A 21218-nucleotide genomic window follows, 5' to 3' on the forward strand; every position below is an offset into this window, starting at 1 on the left:
AATCGTCATGGAAGTAAACATTATGGAACCACGATAAGATTACCATGCACCCCTTCCAACACTACATGACAATCACGACCACTCTGTCAAGAGTGACACGACTGAGAAGAAGAATATATAACGTTATATTATAACGTTAAAGTTATAGGATTAATAAAAGGCATAGAGAAATAAAACGGTGTCGTATATAAATCAGATTGCTTTAATTTATTTAATAGTTTTTATACAAATCGAATACTACTTACGATAATAAATTTATTAACGAATAACACTTTTATTACACTCGTCTCGTTTAAATACAATATTTTACATTTTCACACCACCGTGTATGTATTCATTAAGATTTTAATTTATTTATTAATGCATAACCTCCGTGGAGGCTTTCAGTTAAGACTTACATTAGAATCGATTTTAATATTTACTTTGCAGTCATATTTTATTTTATTATTGATTTTATCTACTGTTTAGCTGCAGGAACACAGTGTGGATCAATAAATTAATTGTTTCATAAAAAGTATATGTAATGTTATGTAGGTACTATGAATCTAAAAGAGTTTTTTTTTTCTTTCATAAACACAAAGATTATATTATGACAGAATTTAAACATCAAAATTCAAAGTGCCATGGCAGTGAGATTCAGAATGGCCGATAAATAGACAATTTAAAATATAATCTGTTTTTTGCGTATTTCCATTGCAAAAAAAAATGGAATTGTAATAAACAATTCTAATCAAATATTTTAACCAAAATCCATTTCCCGAAATAATTATTTACACATCAAAAAACGTTTTGGGCATGAAGGAAGAAAAATTTCAGACCAAACTTGTAATATTGAAGCACTAGATTTTAGTCTAAATTCGGAAGAATATATTGTTTTAGGAAATATACATTAGAATAGAAAAATGCTTGATAAGAGAATAAAGATGAAGCAAGTAGAGTGAGTCGGAATCTTATTAGTATAATATAAATAACAGAGATGCAAAATATTTGACGATCAATGATTAAAAAAATTATAATTTGTTATCAGTGCGGCAGCATTTTTCACATAAAACAAAGCGCGACCTTAAAATCTAAAATTATAAAATTCAATAGTAAAACACTGACGATTCTAATTAATACTAATTAATTTGAGATTTTTTTTTTCATTTAATGTACTTACACAATGAAATTTAAAAATACCTGTCTCACGTTTAAAGCATTAGGTTACTGGTGTGCGGTGTGTTGTTGGAAACTTCTTGCGTGACGCTACATTGATCGGAAAATGAAATATAGTTGGAAATACTTCAATCATATCATTACGTTGAAACATATTTACGTAAAAACAATCGAGAGCAAAACATATGCGTAAAATTTAAGGGTTTTAGTTTGTAATTGACACAAAATTATATGACAAAAGCGCCTGTGTGGTATCCCTGATTTTTTTAATATGCCATGTTCGTTAAACTGATATTGTCTCAAAATACTTTTCATCTGAAATAAAACTGGTCATTGCCATAAAGCGTAATTAATTGGTAAATGGTCACAAGAGAAACTAATTATCCATAAGTACTTTTAATATTATTAAGTTACAATAGCTCTCGAATGTGCATACTAGGCCAAAGCCAAGTATTTGTTGTGAAATAATCGCATCTGTGCAGTTAATTACAAAAAGGTGTGTAAAATTGGGAGAATCAGTTAAATCTTAAAACTATTGTGCACGTCACGCAAAGAGTTTGAAAAGATATTAATTTATACCGATATATGCTTTACAAAGTGATTTAATAGGTTTAATAACTAGATTACTTAGTAAGAAATTTTGAAAGAACAGTATCAAAGCTAAATAGTGAAGCAAAATAGAAAAAGACATTTAAATATGGCGCGCATTTAGTAATGCGAAGTCAATTGACCAGATAGTAACATTCCAAAATGGCGGACACATTCGACTCATTCCTTTTTTGTTATTATATCCACAGTAAATGTCATAATATGTAATGATAAAAAACGTAATTAATTCGCCTCTTTTATGCTTCACGTTTCGGCCTGAAACTGACCGTAATAGTATATAATACGTCTAGGAAAAATATGTCAAATCTCGCTTTTGTATTATTTTTCCAACCCGTAAGTGTACGGTTTACCGAGAAGACAATAAATATACCCTATTTTAAGAGTTTTAATTAAAGTAAGAAATTAATGAAATCACTGTCAATATCGCTTCAAATAATTTATTGTAAGACCGGTCCCAAGCATGCTTTATTAATTCCGATTTATTTCTAATATAATTTTAAAAGTAGACAAACTACTTTCATTTATTGTAAATTTAATATTCAAACATCGAATCGCTAACACGGATGCTACAATCGTTTCACAACCTTTTATTTATATACTTAATTTTATTTTTCAATTAAATGGCTGATCGGCCGTGCACGCAATCCGATATTCAATTAATATAAATCAACTAGTTCGTTTTATTGTAATAAAAATTCAATTTATTATTATTTTATACATTATTTTTATCATTTATATTTTATACCCCTATAAACCAACTTATTTATAGATAGATTTATAAACGCTAAGTATGTTTTGTTTTGGCACTAATTAATTAATTTCCATTTTCATTTATTGCAACGTTAGCTGATCGTTAATTTATATCTGTTTAGTGGTATGAGAATGATGATAAAATTATTTTAACATGAACCATCAATTTCAGTACCACAGGGTTAAATTAAACTTGTTGAGACAGTAAGACTGTAGACTTATAAATTGCGTTTTACATAATTTGAGTCTAAAATACAATTCCTCGTTCATTTCCATTAATAAATAAAGCAATATAAATAATGTAGATAGTTGAACAATTTTGTTTTGAATTTAATTTACTTGAATTGAATTAATTAAATTTAGATTTACTTTAAATTATTTTTTGGTCTTAGATTTATTTTAAATGTTTTTTTTTTTCTAAAGGAGACACATTTACTAAAACTATCACGACACCTATAGAATGAAAATGAAGAACGGAGAAAGATTATTATTTTAATTACTTTAATACATACACTAATGTATCTATATAATATATTTTGTAATATGTAATGCTATTTTTACATTGCTACAATATATTGTACTACGATATTTCGATATTTGTGATCACTCGAGTCTGTAATATTTAGTTTTGTTTATTCAGTAGAGAAACAGTATAAATTCTCCAGATAAAAATGCTTCCGTCGATCATGGACATCAGCAACCTCAGAGGCACAGCTAATTCACTAATTCCTGCTGTTCTAAAATCTGCACAATTACTTTAGAAATATGTTTTGGGGCTACGTGAAATTTCACCATCAAATACACATATGTATAAACGCACTGAAAGTTAAATTTTATTTGAATCATCATGATAACGTTGATGTATTTAAAATTACGAAATTTTTCAATATGTTTTTAAATGATTTCATATTCTTTTAAATCAAAAAACTGTTAATATAATGTTGTCTAAAAGTAAATAAAGAAATATACCTGAGTATCTTTATTAAAAAAATATACTTTTGGTTCTTTTAGATGTTTTTCTGAATATAGCTATACCTCCTGTTTCTTTTTCACAATCGTCTCGAGCGATTACCGAACATTACAATTAGTGAGCTACCGGAAAGTGACTTATGCTTTACTTACCTAAATATTCATTAGTCTTTTTTTTTCAATTGATTTTATTTAATGTTCACGTATTGGCGAAAATACAATATATGCGTTCTAAGGTTTACCGTGCGAAATTTAACAGATAATCTAATGAGCGTATTATTATTTTTTACACGACAGAGTATTACGGCTTTTGTTTCACCGTAATTGACTCATAAATCCATAGTAACTATTAGCCATTAATAGTGCCGGTACGGTTTCTAAAAGATCTCTTCTTAAAGCGAGCATTGGAAGAGGACAAAGAATCCGTAATTTGGGTTTCGTTAATAGATAATTTTGTATTCGTATTTTTCAAGTTGCCAATAGTTGGCGGGCTCTAGGACTACAGTGCCTCATATCTCGCAACTAGATCTCGCTGGGCTGGTAATAGCCTAAAATTTGCATCCGAAGTAGTACATGCATACGACAATAAAGTTGGCACTCTCGACATACTCCTAACAGGATATCAAACATGAGCTAACAGGTTCGAAGTCGTGCTCTATAAAAACTGGCTAAACAACATCTAAGACATACGAAATCGATAACAGTACAAATCGATTAAATGTGGCTATTTTCCAATAATTAGCAATTCGTTTTTTTTTTTAATTATTAAACTAGATAAAAACTTTTCGGTTATCTCTCATTCTCATTATTTTACACTAATTATTCAATATATGTATTATTATTCTTATGAATTATTTTAAGTCAATATCTCGACACAACCTCACTAAATATTTTTAAAAGTTTGGTTCCATTAAATTGTTGATTTATCAATTCCCCACAATTCCAAAGATTAAAATAAAACGCGTTTATCAACAAATCAGACAATTTGAAGGCTGGCAACATTATTACGTCAGAAGGGCTGGTATATTTGTTACATGTGGAAAAGTCAAAGTTTTTAGTTACGTCACTCCACGAACTAGCTCATTAGGAATCCCAAAAATAGGTAGTAACCTTAAGGAAATGCAGTAGTCTCAATTCTATAGAAGAAACGGTTCACCTACCCAATTTTACCTCGTATCAAATCCGTGAACGAATTCATGAAATTAAAAGTGAATAAAATGAATTAAAATCCCTTATCGCGTGCCAAAACCATTCTGCACTCTCCCGGTGCTCCTAATCCGATGATCCTTTATTAGTTACATGTCACTTACGCTTAATGAAAAGTAATCTCTTTATCAACACGTCTCTCAATATTATAGACAGCTCTTACCTACCATTACACATGTTATGGAAAAAATTACAGAAAAGTAAGGTACATTTTGCTAAATATTTGGCTCGTGTGGGAACAAAAACGTTTGTTTATATGCTTAAAACTTGAACACACGCAATGTCTAAAAAATATTTGTAGCCGGGCCTAAATTTTGCAACTGTCAAAGCTTGATTTCATTTTATATTCCTATCGTTTTTCTGAGTTGAGGAATTTCTGTCCTGTTTGCTATTTGTGCAAGTTATGAATTCGTGCACTGTAAATTCAATGATTTTTCTACTTTTATCTCAGAAGCCTTCGACGCAACGACGAAACCAGCTTCAAATACTTCACCATCGAATCTTAAAACTTTTTATATTATCATTTTTTTTTAATTAATTAATAAATTACATATTTCAATATTTAATCAGATTAACATCACAATTGTTTTACAATAACATTTATATGGCTTAACTAATTATTTCATTTTAGTTACATATAATGTATTTCCATGTCATTTACCGTCTTGCGACTTAGGTTCTATATACACAGACGCTATCTGTAAGTTAAAACTTGCGTTAAACAAACTATTACCGGAACGGCATAATCTAAACTATTTTACTGGTTCGCTTCGGCATACCAACGACCCCGGTTGAGTGCTGACAAGTGTACCCTCACTTAGCTAAGTTATCGTTACCGACCAACTTCCGAAGTTTCTTTACAGTTTATTGAACTCATTCATCTGCTGACAATTTTGAAAGAAAAATAAACGAAAACACACTTGTAGTGACTAACCATTTTGGTTAAATTATTCCAATGAGTGAATCTTATTAATCGGTACTATAGTGTCTAAACAAAAACCTCCTCCCATGAAAAGGAAGCCTTTTGAAGTTTAATAAATAGTTTAGATTACACAGAGGAACAGTACCCAAATCGCATAGTTACTGACAATATTAGTGACACGTGTCCGTTTCAACGCGTTTAAAATTAAATTAATTAATATAAATTACAGTACCTTAATTTCGTTTAAAATTAGTTCTCTCATACTATAAGTGAGCATGCACATGAGCACGGTACCGTCTCACTGCACGATGATATGCGGCGCCGACAACAGCACGGCCACCGTCGCTATTATCGTGAACAATGTGAACACGAACAAGCAAAACCTGTGAGGTAAATAACATTTTGAAGTCGTCGTGGCCTAAAGGATAAGACGGCCAGTGCATTCGATAACTAACGATGCAACGGTGTTCGAATCACGCCGGCGGGTACCAATTTTTCCAATGAAAAACGTACTTAGGAAATGTTAACGATTGACTTCCACGGTGAAGGAATAACATTACTGGTTGGTACATTATTACTGGTAGTAGGACTACTTGTGAGGCCGCACGAGTAGGTACCACCGCCCTGCCTATTTCTGCCGTGAAGCAGTAATGCGCTTCGGTTTGAAGGGTGGGGCAGCCGTTGTACTGTTAAAAGTGAGACCTTACAACTCATCTCTCAAGATGGGTGGCGGCATTTATGTTGTAGTTGCCTATGGGCTTCAGTAACTACTTAACACCAGGTGGGCTGTGACCTCGTCCACTCATCTAAGCAATAAAAAAAAGCAAGAAAACTATATCCAGTTGTTTTTTTATTGGTCGATTTTACTCGATCGTGGGACTGATTCATACTAAACCACGTCCAGGATAAAATACGTCTGACAAGTAGTAAAGGAGAAAAGGCCACGTATTGATAGATAATAAGTTATTACCCATTACATGAAAAAATGTTTTATTACATTTCGTTAAACCGCAATGTAAAGCAACACGTCAATGGACACGCAACAATGGGTATTTTTAATTAAATTACAAACAAACTTGAAGTATTCACCTGTCCACTACCATTGCAGCGAATTTCCAGTCGCTGATCAGCTCGGCCTCCTCATCGGCCTTCTTCATCCTGGCCGTGATGAACTGGAGCTCGCGCAGGATAAGATGCAGCTCCCTGTGGTGGCTACTGAGCCCTCCGCCCACGTCCTCCATCGTCGAAGGACGGACGAACGAACGCCGAAAGTCCGTTCTAAATATTGAGCAACTGAATAAAAGAACGTGTTCACATTAAGAAATTAAGAAGTCGTCGTGGCCTAACGGATAAGACGTCCGATGCAATCGCGTTGAGCTATGCACCGGTGGTGGGTACCACCACCCCGCCTGTTTCTGCCGTGAAGCAGTAATGCGTTTCGGTTTGAAGGATGGGGCAGCCGTTGTAACTATACTGAGACCTTAGAACTTATATCTCAAGGTGGGTGGCGCATTTACGTTATAGATGTATATGGGCTCCGGTAACCACTTAGCACGAAGTGGGCTGTGAGCTCGTCCACACATATAAGCAATAACAAAATTTAAAAATTCACCTTGGAAATCCAAGTCCAACGCTCTAGCACAACCGGCTAAAACTAGAAGCGTCATAGTGTTATTACGGTATGCGGGTATCCGCAGAACAAAATCTGTGCGAATTTGGTCTCGCCATTTTGAATTATACATTTAATGTATAGGTTAAATAATAAGAACCCGCTTACTTTGTTGCAACACAATCGTAAAAATTGTATTAGACCGCTATGCTTTGAGTATCTGGCGTAGCACTCAATAAAAAAGTGTGTGTCTGTGCAAGTCACACACAGTAGAAGTGAAACTTATAAAATATAAAAATAGTCGCAAGGTCAACCACACCGCAGTGCAATAGAGCAGCCGCACCCCGGGGGAACCGCCTGCATGATCACGGTAACCCGACGCCAGGTAGGTATGATTTAGCAAGAGAAATACGAGAACGTCTATCAACTGTGTAACATCTCGTCACCGCGATTCAGGAATTGTTGAATTTACATGCAGCGACATTGGTTGATAACAAACTAAATAGAAATAAAATAAACATGGCGCGTAACGGAAGAAATTAAGATGGCGCGTAACCGAAAAACGTTACATACATTTTTTCCTCCCTACGTCGATAAAGAAGTTTCACTTCAATAAATAATAGGTTCGACCCTGGACAAGGATGTGTGATGCCTTTCGAAGCTAGATACTCACCCAGGCCCCAAGTTGCCTGTAGAAGCAGTACTGTTCGGCGGGGGCGGGGCATGTCTAAAGTCGTCATCTATATCCAGCACGTTGGCCAAAAGCGACTTAGACGAACGTTCTTTTAGCTCCAACTCCCGCATCCTGTTGGACATCATGATGGTCTTCCTCGTGATCTTCTTACCCGGCCTGGACATACGCAGAATCCAGGGCAGCCATTGGAGGAACACAGTCTTTATCTGTCCAATAAATAAAGTGAATCAGAACAAAGATGAGATGCGATTGAAAAGGTAACTTTAACGGTAGGCATCGGCTTGGCTCTGCCCCAGGCATTGCTGAAGTCCATGGGCGACGGTAATCACTCACCATCAGGTGGACCGTATGCTGATCTGCCTACATCGCAATAAAAAAAATATATGTACAATGACGTCGAGCAAAAAGTTAGGTCAAGTCAAAATTTACCTGTGGCGGGTAGACATCAGACAACATAAGATATTTGACAGATGCCTGAATCTCGCTTACGACATTTTCAAGATAGTCTTGCCTATATACAAGTTCAGAACAACAACATTTGGGCCGTCGGTCTACCGAGCAATATCACCCGCTCGGTGGAAGATCTTCCCTTTGTTGTATACCTCTACAGACCGCTATGGACAATGTAACGATAAGTCGCGATCGTTTTTAAATCTATAAACTGCAAACACGAGTTTTTAAAATCATTAATTTTGTAAAGATATTCGTGAATGTCGTAGATATCGCCATCTTGTATATTTTCACCGCAAACGCGATCCGGTTTGAAGAACGATACAGCTGCTACACAATTAATGTCTCAAAGGTCAAGACAATTCGTTCTCAAGTAAATAGTGATGCTACGTAAGCTAAATCATATACAATGGCCATAAGCACTAAAATTACCCATTGTGGCATCTCGTGGATGTCAGCCGTGCGATGATGGTAGTTCAGCACCACAACGGTGAGCACCACAGATGAAGCCACCATGAACATAATACAGTTGAAATATGTACCTGCCATCATATTACGGATTTTATATACATTACTGCTTTCACACAGGATGTAAAGAACCAATCCCGAATCCTGAACAGTAATTACTATACAAACTCAACATAAATAAAATACAAATCATTTGCTAAGCTAAGTATAAGTACTGATCATTTTACAAAGTTATAACTTATCATTTTCGTGAACACGCAATGTATACCAAAGAAGCGAATAAATCATCGAACTCTTGTGCCAGTTGATATTTTATTGCACATAATTGCGCAAATAATATTGGTTTATTAATCGCTAATGTTATAGTCAGTGACCAGTACTACAATTTTTACAGTTTCGAGAATGGGTCAATACACCCATGAATATTAATAAAATAACGGGAATTTGACATTTTGACACGGCTGCAAGCGCTAGGTTTCTGTGAGAGGAAAACAAAGACATTTACAAGAATCGTCCTGGGGGCCGTGTTCTTAAACTTTATTCACGGGAATTTAAATAAAAAATTGCGGTATATATTCTCTGATTCAGAAACACAATTAAAACATTTACAGCCGGGCCAAATATCTGTAATAAATAATAAAAAAAATAAAAGTTGAAAATGAAAAGATTAAATTGAAATCACATTAATTTAATATGTAGAATGTTAAGTTATATTTAATTTTGCGGGAAATAAAATAATGTTTGTTTATAACATTAAAAATGTATTAAACACTTGAGAATTACTTTACTTCATTTAGGTATAGAACTATTTAAACTATGGATTTAAGTTTCTTAATCCTAAGGATGATTTAAAGAAAAAGCAAGGAGGAAATTAAGTACTCTTCTTATTTAAATTTTTTGAAAACATAAGTTTGTTAATCTAATTTACAATTTACACCAAAAGACACAGTGTGCATTTTAGTTAAAACATGCCATCACACTAATGCTACACATATGTATATATATTAAATAAGGCATGAATACACTACAAACATGCGTCATACATTTAATTTATATACTGAAAATTATATTGTCACAAACATCCATTCTAAGCATATTGACCACATATTGACTTATAAAGTCAGCGATATCAAATCAAAATGTCGTGTGTCAAAACAAGTATCACTAAGCCTTTAAGCCTTTTTGGAATACAATTTTTGTGCATACGACCTTTTGATATCTTAATGAGGAAAACACGGGAAATATTAACAATTTTTGTTTTCAATAAATATATTGTTATCTGGGTATAAAATGGATATTGTATTTCATAATTTTCATTCTATAGCTAAAATTTTTCAGTTAATATTTACAGAAATATTTTCAAAGGAACGTTTTCCTAAACGTAGTGACGTATAACGTAACAAATGGGGTACGATTCTAACTGAACTGGATTGCGCTATAGATCTTAGTAATCCTCTCATTGGCAGACAAGCAAATTGCTACCATCCAACATAAAAACACTGCTGATGATCTGCGACATGTGACCGGCCAATTACGAATATTTTACATGACTTTCAGAAACAAACTAAAAAAGTTTTACTTCGAGCATTGGCATTGCAACTTTAACGCCTCCATGTGGACTAAAGCACGATGAATTCAACTCGAAGGAAAGCTAAAAGGAGCTGGTCAAAAATAATGAATGAAAAATGCAGCATGACGTATACGCCCGGATGGATTTACAGCATAGGAACGTACATAATTGAAAAAAATATAACTTATAATTTAATGTCAGCGGTGTTCACATAATGATTTCCATGAGCTACAGTACCCACAAACACCGGTTGTAGCTTGCCTGCCCAGCAGTAATAAATCACTTTTTGGGAGATTAAAACCCTGAATACAAAATTGCAATCAATGTCTTCGGCACATCGAAGCAATGTTTTAATACGAGCCGCAAGACATCCCGGGTTGCAACATATGAGTGCTCTGATTCAAAACAATGCTACATAGAGGCAATACTTATGGAAACATATCGAAACCTCAGGCGAGTCTTCGAAATGTCATGCTAAATACTAAAAGTAAAATGATATCAATCCTGTTGCGCGTATATTCCATAAACACACGACACCACAGTTAATAAGCTTATATAATTACCTTAAACCGGCATTCCTTTGACAATGTTTCAACAAGTCAATAACAGTGTTTGTAACAGATCGGATCGAGATCAAAGTTCACGAGATACTTGGAGGCTGGAAGCTACCCGCATCCTCTTTGTGAAACACTTGTTTAACTTTACAGTCCTTTAAACTACAAGCATTAACATGTTATATTATTGTATAATTCATTTAATCTGGACAGATATGCATTATTCTCGTTTATTTATTGGTAGATATAAATCATGCTTCAAGCCGACACCAGTGTAGTCGCTTGTACTACGATCCCAAGCCAATTTAGAAGGAGTTAGAATGAAATTTCAAAGGAAATTCATAGGAATATCTTAAGACATTACAAGAAGACCGAACGCCAGTAAAATATGATTACCTTCTGAGCTTTTTGTACTGTTTTAAAACAGCTATGCATTTTCTAACTTGAATTTCAAAGTGCAATAGCTCTAACTCAAGTGTCGATAGGGCCGACATTAGCCGTAAAGCATAGCAGTTCTTCGGAAAATGGCGAGACTCTAAAATGCAAATCGAAAACAGAAAAAAGTAGAAGATCTATAAAGTTTTCGTTTATTATTTATAACAAAGAGATCAAGCGAAAAACTTGGGTATTAATTAAGATCTTTCTTAAGCTGGTGTTTGAAGAATGTTCAGAGGAATATTTTTTTTTTTTGTATAAATCATTCAAGCCTCTAATAAAATATTCCTCGTATCGCATTCAATATTTTTAATATCTATTACGTTTTATTTAGTTATCTTTATTAGTTTAATTTTCGTCAACGACATTATTTTCATATACGCGTCTTCCTCACCTATTAGCGGGATAGCCTCTGATGTTTTAGTGATGACGTGTCCCACCAATAGAGAGAAAACGGTTTGCGACAGGAGAATCGTAACACCTGCAAAGATCAATATAATATTCTATGAAACTAAAACAGAACAATCTAACATTGGACCTAATGAAGGTGTCTCGCTACACCTCGGCATATCCTTCCTGTGTGCAGTCGGTTGGGGCTCAAGTGAAAATAATAAACAGAACAAAACGGACAGACATGCAAACTAGTTAGTTGAAGGATTTTACTGGCTTTTGTTTAATACTGAATTTCACGGGAAGGGTACATAATTAGTTTTTGTGCTTTTAATATCTGCATCACCCTCCAAGTATCTTAACTTCGCAGCTTTTTCAGTCGAGAATATTAAATCATGAAGCAGTCACATTTATAACACCGAAACACTGAACACTCATGGAATCGATTACGCTTCAAACAATACATTAATAAATGAAATATACAGACATTTATATACAAAAAAATTTGAACTTACCTTCGGGATCCATTTTAACACTATTCTTCAAATTAAAACACATTTTGGTCTAGTTAACGCAGTTCTTGATCACGGTAAAAAAACTTTATTACATACTAGCTAACCTGGCAGACTTCGTAGTGCCTCAATCGATAAATAAAAGACCTAAACTTTGGAATAAAATAACCTTATAACAAACAAAAGGAATCCGTCCGACGGGGGACACATCAAAGGGAAAACAAAATTGTTATTTTTATTTAATTCAGAGCACTTCCATATTTCTCTAAACCTTTTAAACCTTCTCTGGACTTCCACAAATAATTGAAAACCAAAATTAGCCAAATTGGTCCAGCCGTTCTGGGGTTTTAGCGAGACTAACGAACAGCAATTCATTTATATATATATAGATAAATAGATAGATTTATTTTTTAATTGTTAATATCTCGAACGTCTCCCTGATTGTTTAATCTCGTACCAATGTTCTAATAGTTTGGACGGACATTTATGACCAAGATGAACACTTAAAATTACTCAAAAAACAGGTAAAAGTGATTTTAGTCGTACGTATTTGTAAAGTTTATTGGAGTTTACTCCTCAAAAATCGAGATCATTTAAAACACCCGGAACGAATACTGATAAGTCGACCATTCTTAAGGTTCTTATTATTGTTTTTTTCTTTTCATTCAAATAGCAACAGACCTTATTTCATAGCATTTAAACTTCCAATTGTCACGCGCCATTTAATCTCAGTTTGATCCAGTATCCATTTAGCATATTTCTGTGTTACTACTACTTTTCTTAAGTTAGTGTACCAAAATAGTGCAAAATTTAATAACTTTTCATTATATACCTGCCTGCTTGTAGGTACGTACCTGCCTATTGATGGAAGCACATTATTTATGTTGTGTTATTATTGTATTTTTGTCGAATTAAAATAAAAAATATGGATAAATTTACATACAAGCGTTCAATATTATAAGTGTAGCCCTTTGCGTATTTTATTTCTAACAAAAATCGCACTAAAAAAATGAACTCCAATCGCGTATCGGAGCTGACAATTACAATGTTTTTTTCAAAAACTACCAAGTTGCACTGAAGTGTAATAAAGTTTTTTTTTGTCAAGAATAAGTTCCATTTTTTTTATACGCACTAGACGTGTTCAAGCGCGGAGGTATTAAACATAAAATCATGCTCTACAATTTTTTTGATTGTGTAATCTATCACAGATATCGTAACATTAATTTGTATTACTGAAATTTGTGTAACGAAATCGCGAAATCGATTCCAAAATGTAAACTGTACAACAACAGATTTGAAACGTTTAAAGCAACTTCATACTTTAGCCACAATTAATAAAGACTAAACATTTAACAGTTATTTTTAATCTAAATTTAAAGTACATAGTTTACTCCTTGTAACGTATTAAAATATTTTTAATAAGTTAAATAAAAAGAAGAATGAAAAAGAGTGAATAGGTAAAGAAGATGAAATAAAATATTTTTGTGTAGAAATGAAGTCAACAGAAAAAGCGGGATGGAAGATAAATGGTGGGGCTGAGGTGGGCAGTGTACCTAACAAGGGGATAGCATCGGACACCTGCGGCAGAGTTTCTGCCACCAGATTGAGAAACACCGTCAGCGACAGTAGAATAGTGACTCCTGCAATCAAAAACATTCATCAACGAGCTCGTTGTCAAGTGATTCAATTCTATGTTCATAGCTACCTGACCTCCTACTTCTCTCCCTAATTCCTATCATGAGTACTCGTGATAGGACGTCTCTATTTATCTCTAAAAGCAATAGTGTCCAGTTTGAAGTGAAGAGTAGTCGTTGTTTATTACCCACATTATCGGCATAAATAGTATTTATTACCCACCTGCGATCTTAAATTTGTTGAAGACCTGTTGTCGTAAGCTGAACACTAAGCCAAATCATATAATAAATTGAAGAATATTTTAGTTTGAGCCGACTCTGGGCAGCATGAGGGCAGAAAGGTGGAGAGAAATCTAGACCGGTCAATACCTATAAGTATAGTCTTCGGGGAGTTAAGCTAGCTCACAAACATTGATATAACGTTCTGGATATATTGTTATTGCGCACGTCGTTTCCGTGGCGATATGAAAGTTTTATTGTTGCTTCTCTCAATAAACGAACAGTATTGTTTGCTGTTAAAAAATTTCATTTTGGTTCCGATACAGAATTTGTTGAATAAATACTTTGCTATACTACGGTTATCATTGGATAAGCTGCTTAAAATGGACACTAACATACCATTAGCAAGGACGCTACGTTCAAAGAAGCAATAATCTTTATTAATGATACAATTAAATAGACATTCCATGATCAAGAACCTCTAAAAAAATATCCATTAAATAAGATTGGAAAAATCCAAAATGTTGCCAGGCGTACAATGATAATTTATTTGTTGTAGTCTTAGCCATTTATGTTGAGTACGCTCTTATTCAGTTCGGAGGGTCTATTAGCTGTAATTAAACAGTAAAGTGTTTCTAATGAGCCTTGAGATCTCTGACTTAGATTGCGGCCATTATATTCAACGATTGCTATTGTACGCTCTTCACGATGTAATTGCGATATTATTGGATATTTCTAACATTCTGGCTGCCTTTAAATTTGAGTCCTATTAGCAAACAGATAAAAAGCTATTTTTTTGTTAGTATAGTGGAATATAAGTATGGAATGTAAGTATATAAGTTGCCCAACAATTTACTACAACATTAATCTTGCAGAGTACGAGAGAGTAGTATTTATATCCAGAAAACGGTACCAAATGGTTGCATGGATTTAATTTCACATTCAAAACATCTGTTGATTTCTTGGGACTCATCGATTTCACACAGGCATCTCAGTAAAGCGGTCGTCATCTCGAACCTAAGTAAGCACATGTACAAAAATGGATTTTGTATTCCTAAAAATTAACTAGACTTTGCTTGATATATATTCTCGTACTCAACATTACAACGTTATATGAAATGAAGCTGATGATAGTAAATTTAAACAACAGCGTCTGCTTTTTTAAGTGGATTTTAGTAAATTTAAACAACAGCGTCTGCTTTTTTAAGTGGATTTTGATTTGTGCTCGATATAGCCACAGTTTGAATAGCCAGCGCCCGGCATCACAAGTATGTTCCATCGTGTTCAAATTAACCTTATTATATGCGCTGGATAAGTAATATATTGATCTTTTTCTATGTCATGTAGATATGTTTAGAAAAGAGCAAGCCGGGAGTTTCTGGGCGATTTATCTAATAAAATCGTGACGAGTTAAAAGCTTCTACGAAGCTTGCTTGAATACTTTACAGTTTGCGTAGTCGCGGACGATTAACTTTTTAATTTCATCTTTGATTTTACCAAAAAAAATCGTATGACCAAAATGGAATAAATTTTCTTGTGGATCGTAAATAAATTTTTAACACGTTGTTTGTGCGAGCCTAGCGAAGAGCGACCTCCATCAATCATAGAAACAAAACTTGAATAGCGCTAATTAAAAATTCATAAAACCTTCATAGCATTGACACCCTCCAATAAAACTGCTTTAAGAAAAAAAAGCTTCTTGCCTTTGTAGGAAAAACGACCAAGCCGTCTTATTGAATAAAACGACAAATAATATATCACACTGCGGAATCTTCTATAAAAGTAATACAAATAGCTTGTGTGTAATTAAAATTTCGGCTTCACATCTCAATATTCTATAGAGCCGTCCATTATGGCGTGCACGGGCTTCGGTAACGATTTAACTACAAGTGCGAATTTTGCTTTTCTTCCCTACTTCTATACCATTTTTTCTTTGTCATATCGCTCTTGTCAGAGCGGTCGTGTTCGTCAGTCGTTATCAATGCTGTAGGCAATTTCATATATACCATTACTATATCTTTATAATAATGTAAGGATTTAAATCGTATCTGAACCACTGGATCTATACTTAACATTCTTGTGTTAACCAAAAAATTTTTGTTGTATAGGGATACAACGCATATTTTGATTATGAAAAAGTACTTTCAATTTGTCATCTCAACATTGATTAGTCACGACTCTATGAACTTCAGCTAATACAAGGGCCATATATACTGACCGAGTGTCAATTTCTCCCCAGAATCTGGTGGCAGCGTGAATCCTAGTAGCGCCATTGAGGATATCAGAACGCACGGCACGATGAGATTGAAGAAGTAGTACAGCGTTCTCCTCCTGATCATGATGGTGAAGGTGACGTCCACGTACGGCTCTGGGCAGCAAGCGTATGTAATTGTGTTCTTTTTGCCCGGCATTCCTGGGAAATGAGATGCAGAGATTTAATCCGTAGATAGTAATTTCCCGTACAGATAAATACCACATTCATTTTTCTGTTGCAAAGAACTCGTGCGCTCCAGTTTTAAGAGTAGAAGTGTGTATATTATAGTAATTGTAAAGTAAACTAGATATCGACTTCAAATCTCCGGGATGGCAGTACCTTATCCGTCATGATCACTGTCATCTCTGGGCACCTTTAACTCTGGTGGGACCGAAACCTTGTCTGCATATAAAATTAAAAAGAAAACCTCTCTGTTACAAAGGTAAATGCGGGTTCACTTTTAAGTGGCCTTACTAAAAAGAACGTAAGTTCAATTCCCCGTCAGAGTCAAGTATCTTTGTTATATCAAATTTGCTAGTCAGAGTCTGATTGTACTTGTTTTGCGTCTATAGGTTTCCGGCGTACCACGGACATACATAACATTAATGTTTAATTTTTTTTATTTATTGCTTAGATTGGTGGACGAGCTCACGCCCACCTGGTGTTTGGTTACCGAGGCCCATAGACATCTACAACGTAAATACCGCCACCTACCTTGAGATATAAGTTATAAGGTCTCAGTATAGTTACAACGGCTGCCCCACCCTTCAAACCGAAACGTATTACTGCTTCACGGCAGAAATAGGCAGGGTGGTGGTACCTACCCGCGCGGACACAGAAGAGGTCCTACCACCAGTAAAGTAGTTGTATGTATGTATGTATTGTATACATGTAAGTATGTATACAATAGAATAAAACTGTGTACCTTTATGATAATAATATAGCCTGAATACACGTATAAAAGTGTGTTATATACGGGGAAAGTAATTTTAGCTATAGCCACGTGAACGGTGTCAAGGCTGATAGCGCAAGATGCCTGTCGAGCTCAGAACCGATCAAACGTGTGCACCCTTTAATAAACACGGCCGGGCGAAAAAGGTATCTCACATATCAAAGGCAAACAGGACTTTATGGCGAGAGCACATTTTTAGGAACATCAATTTTTTTTATTTTAAGAATGGATCACTTTTGGAAACTATTCTTTTTTGATGGGGTTAAATTTGGACGTCAGATGTGGTTACTCAATTCGTGATCTATTTTAGATAGGGTTTTAGATTCGTTTTATTTAGATCTTGACTTATTTAGTTGACATGGGGTTGAAACGAGCTTACGGCCCACCTGATGGTAAATGGTTACCGTCGCTCGTGCACGTCAGCAATGGCAGGGGCAGAGCCAAGCCGCTGCCTACCGCTAAATCAATCGAGATATCGCTGTTTTTTAAACTGGGCTTAGGGTCCACTTGAGCCATATCAGTAGTTTTTTTGTCTTTTTGTTATTTATGTTACTTTTTCTTCTTCAGTCCACATACTTCCACTGCTGAACATAGGTCTCTCCCAAGATCCACCGCAATAGCCGGTCCTGCACAGCTTCCGCCCAGCGGAATCCCACTAACTTTAATAGCTCGCCAATCCACCTCATGGGAAGTCTACTTCCGCTGCGCAGTACGGTACGCGGTCGCCATATCAGATTTATCAGATGTAAAAACCTACCGTATGTAAAAGAGGTTAGAACACACCACTCATCACCATATACGCATCCGTGATGTACTAAACATGACCTCAAAAAATAAAACACTCACGCAGCGGGACCGTCTTAAAACAGCCATCATAATAATCACAGTACAAAATTAGAAGTTACATCATTCCGATAGAGGCACCCGTCACGTGCGGACGTGCTCATCGTCCACTCGATCGCCCGGTCTTTGTTCGCCCGGCTTTTGTTAGCCCGGCCATTGTTCGCGCGGCCTGTGTTCGTGATACATCTGCCGACCAAGTGTGTTTCCTGGAAGCTTTTATTTGTTTTGTTTTAGTTATTTTTGTGTTCGTGGAACATTTGCCGACAAAGTGTTTTCCTGCAAGTATTTATTTGTTTTGCTTCTTTTTGTAATTTCTGTTTTGTTGTGCTTTTTCTTTGTCCTGTAGTAATCGCGCCGCATTGCCACCTGTGTTCAATAGAACCGCTCAGGTCCGAGAAGTTGGGGCCTCGCCGCAAGGCGAGTGTTTTCAAGACCCGGGGCCGCCCCACCTGGGTACTCAGCGATCATGGACGCTGTATTCGTGGAATTCCTCCGACTTCGTCACCCACAGCTCGCCTCAGAGTTTCTGGCTTTCAAGGCCAATCACACTGCGAGCTCTCTCGAAGACTCCGCCGTGCTCGCTGCTCCTGCGTCGCCTGTACCTGCGTGCAAAGCGTCTACATCGAGCACCGCAGCCTCCGTCGTGCCTGCCGTTCCCGCGTCGCCTATACTTGCGAGTAAAACTACTGCGTCGTCCGCCGTGGCCACCGTTCCAGCAGCGCGATCATCCGCGGCCTCCGTCGCGCCCTCCAAAACTCCTGCTTGTAGGTCACCTGCGCCCGCCTCCTCGTCCTCCGACTCTGACTCGGAGATGGAGGTCGACCTCGCCCCCGCCTCATCGACGGATGGATTCACCCTGGTACAAAAGGGTAAGAAGCGTGCCGCGGAGTCTCGAGCTCTCGCGGCCGCTAAAATTAGCAAAGCCGCGAACGCGTCGCGCCCCCGCCCTCAGACTCCCGTTGCGCCTCCAGCCCGTGCCACTCCGTCGCCGCGACCGGTGGCGCAATCTAAAACTCAGACCCCTCCCCCGGTTATCCTTCAAGAGAAGGCAGCTTGGGACCGAGTTTCCCTGGCCCTTAAGGCTAAAAATATTAATTTTGCCAGCGCCCGTAATCTCGCCAACGGGATTCAAATAAAAGTAACGACACCCGACGACCATAGGGCCCTCTCAAGTTACCTCCGAAAGGAGCGTATAAGTTTCCACACTTATACGCTCCAGGAGGAGCGCGAACTCCGCGTTGTCATACGTGGAATCCCGAAGGAGCTAGATGCCGATCTCGTCAAGGCAGATCTGATAGAACAAGGCCTACCAGTAAATTCCGTGCACCGCATGCACACCGGCCGCGGTAGGGAGCCATACAATATGGTTTTAGTCGCCCTCCAGCCTACCCCCGAGGGTAAGCAAATTTTTAACATTCGGACTGTCTGTAGGCTCTCCGGTATTGCCGTCGAAGTCCCCCATAAAAAAGGCACTCCTAGTCAGTGCCATAACTGCCAACTGTACGGGCACTCTTCCCGTAACTGTCACGCGCGCCCCCGATGTGTTAAGTGTTTGGGCGATCATGCCACGGCCCTCTGCGCTCGCGACCAAAAAACCGCGACGGAACCGCCTAGCTGTGTCCTGTGCCGAACACAAGGTCACCCCGCGAACTACCGTGGATGCCCCCGAGCTCCAAAAATAAATCGCCGCGTCGCCCGTCAAAACCGCCTCCGAGCTTCCGGCCCAGACATCAAAGCCACGGTTCCCTCTGTGCCGAAGGCTAAGCCTGCTTTCGTGCCGGCGTCGGTGCCCAGCGTCTCGGCTTGGGCTAAACCGTTGCCGTACACGAACACGGCTACAACTCTCTCCCCCGCGACTCGTCCCACCCCCGCGATACGTCCTTCCCCCGCGACCTGCCCTCCGACCGCGTCCGAAAATCTCGCTCTAGCGATCGACTTTTTCCAGTCGATCAACTTTGAGCGTGTTAACGCTTTGGGTGACGCCATTCGCGCCGCCTCCACTGCACAACATTTCATCGCCGTTGTGCAAGAATACGCTGACGTATACGCGTCGTTAAATACGTACGTCCTCCCCTCACTCCGCCGGTAATCAATGGCGTACATTAGTAGAATAAAACCCTTATCCGTAACAATAGGATTTTTTAACGCTTACGGTCTCGCAAATCAACGTGATCAGGTTTGTGATTTTTTGCGTGACCATCAAATTGACATTTTCTTAGTGCAGGAGACCTTACTTAAGCCCGCGCGCCGTGACCCTAAAATCGCGAACTATAACATGGTCAGGAACGACAGGCTCTCTGCCCGTGGTGGTGGTACCGTTATTTACTATAGAAGAGCCCTGCATTGCGTCCCGCTCGATCCTCCCGCGCTCGCTAATATCGAAGCATCAGTGTGCCGAATCTCACTGACGGGACACGCGCCGATCGTTATCGCGTCCGTTTATCTTCCACCGGATAAGATCGTTCTAAGCAGTGATATTGAGGCGCTGCTCGGTATGGGGAGCTCTGTCATTCTGGCGGGCGACCTAAATTGTAAACACATCAGGTGGAACTCACACACCACAACTCCGAATGGCAGGCGGCTTGACGCGTTAGTCGATGATCTCGCTTTCGATATCGTCGCTCCGTTAACCCCGACTCACTACCCGCTAAATATCGCGCATCGCCCGGATATACTCGACATAGCGTTATTAAAAAACGTAACTCTGCGCTTACACTCGATCGAAGTAGTTTCAGAGTTAGATTCAGACCACCGTCCCGTCGTCATGAAGCTCGGTCGCGCTCCCGATTCCGTTCCCGTCACGAGGACTGTGGTGGATTGGCACACGCTGGGCATCAGCCTGGCTGAATCTGATCCACCATCGCTCCCGTTTAACCCGGACTCTACCCCGTCTCCTCAGGATACCGCTGAAGCCATAGACATCTTAACATCACACATCACCTCGACATTAGATAGGTCATCGAAACAAGTTGTAGCGGAGGACTTCCTTCACCGCTTCAAATTGTCCGACGATATTAGGGAAC

The 21218-nt window shown here is 37.6% G+C and overlaps 1 protein-coding gene across 13 annotated transcripts in view; it reads right to left on the reverse strand.

The window, feature by feature from the left end:
- Positions 1-184: 184 nt before the first annotated feature.
- nAChRalpha6 (nicotinic acetylcholine receptor alpha6) overlaps positions 185-21218 on the reverse strand; it is a 98837-nt gene continuing 77803 nt past the window's right edge. For 4 of the 13 annotated variants that reach the window (XM_089727950.1, XM_089727942.1, XM_089727943.1 and 1 more), the window contains 6 exons: positions 16365-16559; positions 13847-13933; positions 8797-8906; positions 7894-8120; positions 6701-6904; positions 185-5994 (listed from right to left, as the gene is read on the reverse strand). In XM_089727950.1, coding sequence (XP_089584076.1) covers positions 5910-5994; positions 6701-6904; positions 7894-8120; positions 8797-8906; positions 13847-13933; positions 16365-16559 — 908 coding nt within the window. In that variant the 3' untranslated portion in view covers positions 185-5909. Of the gene's footprint in view, positions 5995-6700; positions 6905-7893; positions 8121-8796; positions 8907-11785; positions 11873-13846; positions 13934-16364; positions 16560-21218 lie in introns of all 13 variants that reach the window. The other 9 variants (XM_089727939.1, XM_089727944.1, XM_089727945.1 and 6 more) reach the window with 5 other exon arrangements.

Source organism: Bombyx mandarina, chromosome 05 (assembly GCF_030267445.1).
Source record: "Bombyx mandarina strain Sakado chromosome 05, ASM3026744v2".
NCBI classification, from domain to species: Eukaryota; Metazoa; Arthropoda; class Insecta; order Lepidoptera; family Bombycidae; genus Bombyx; species Bombyx mandarina.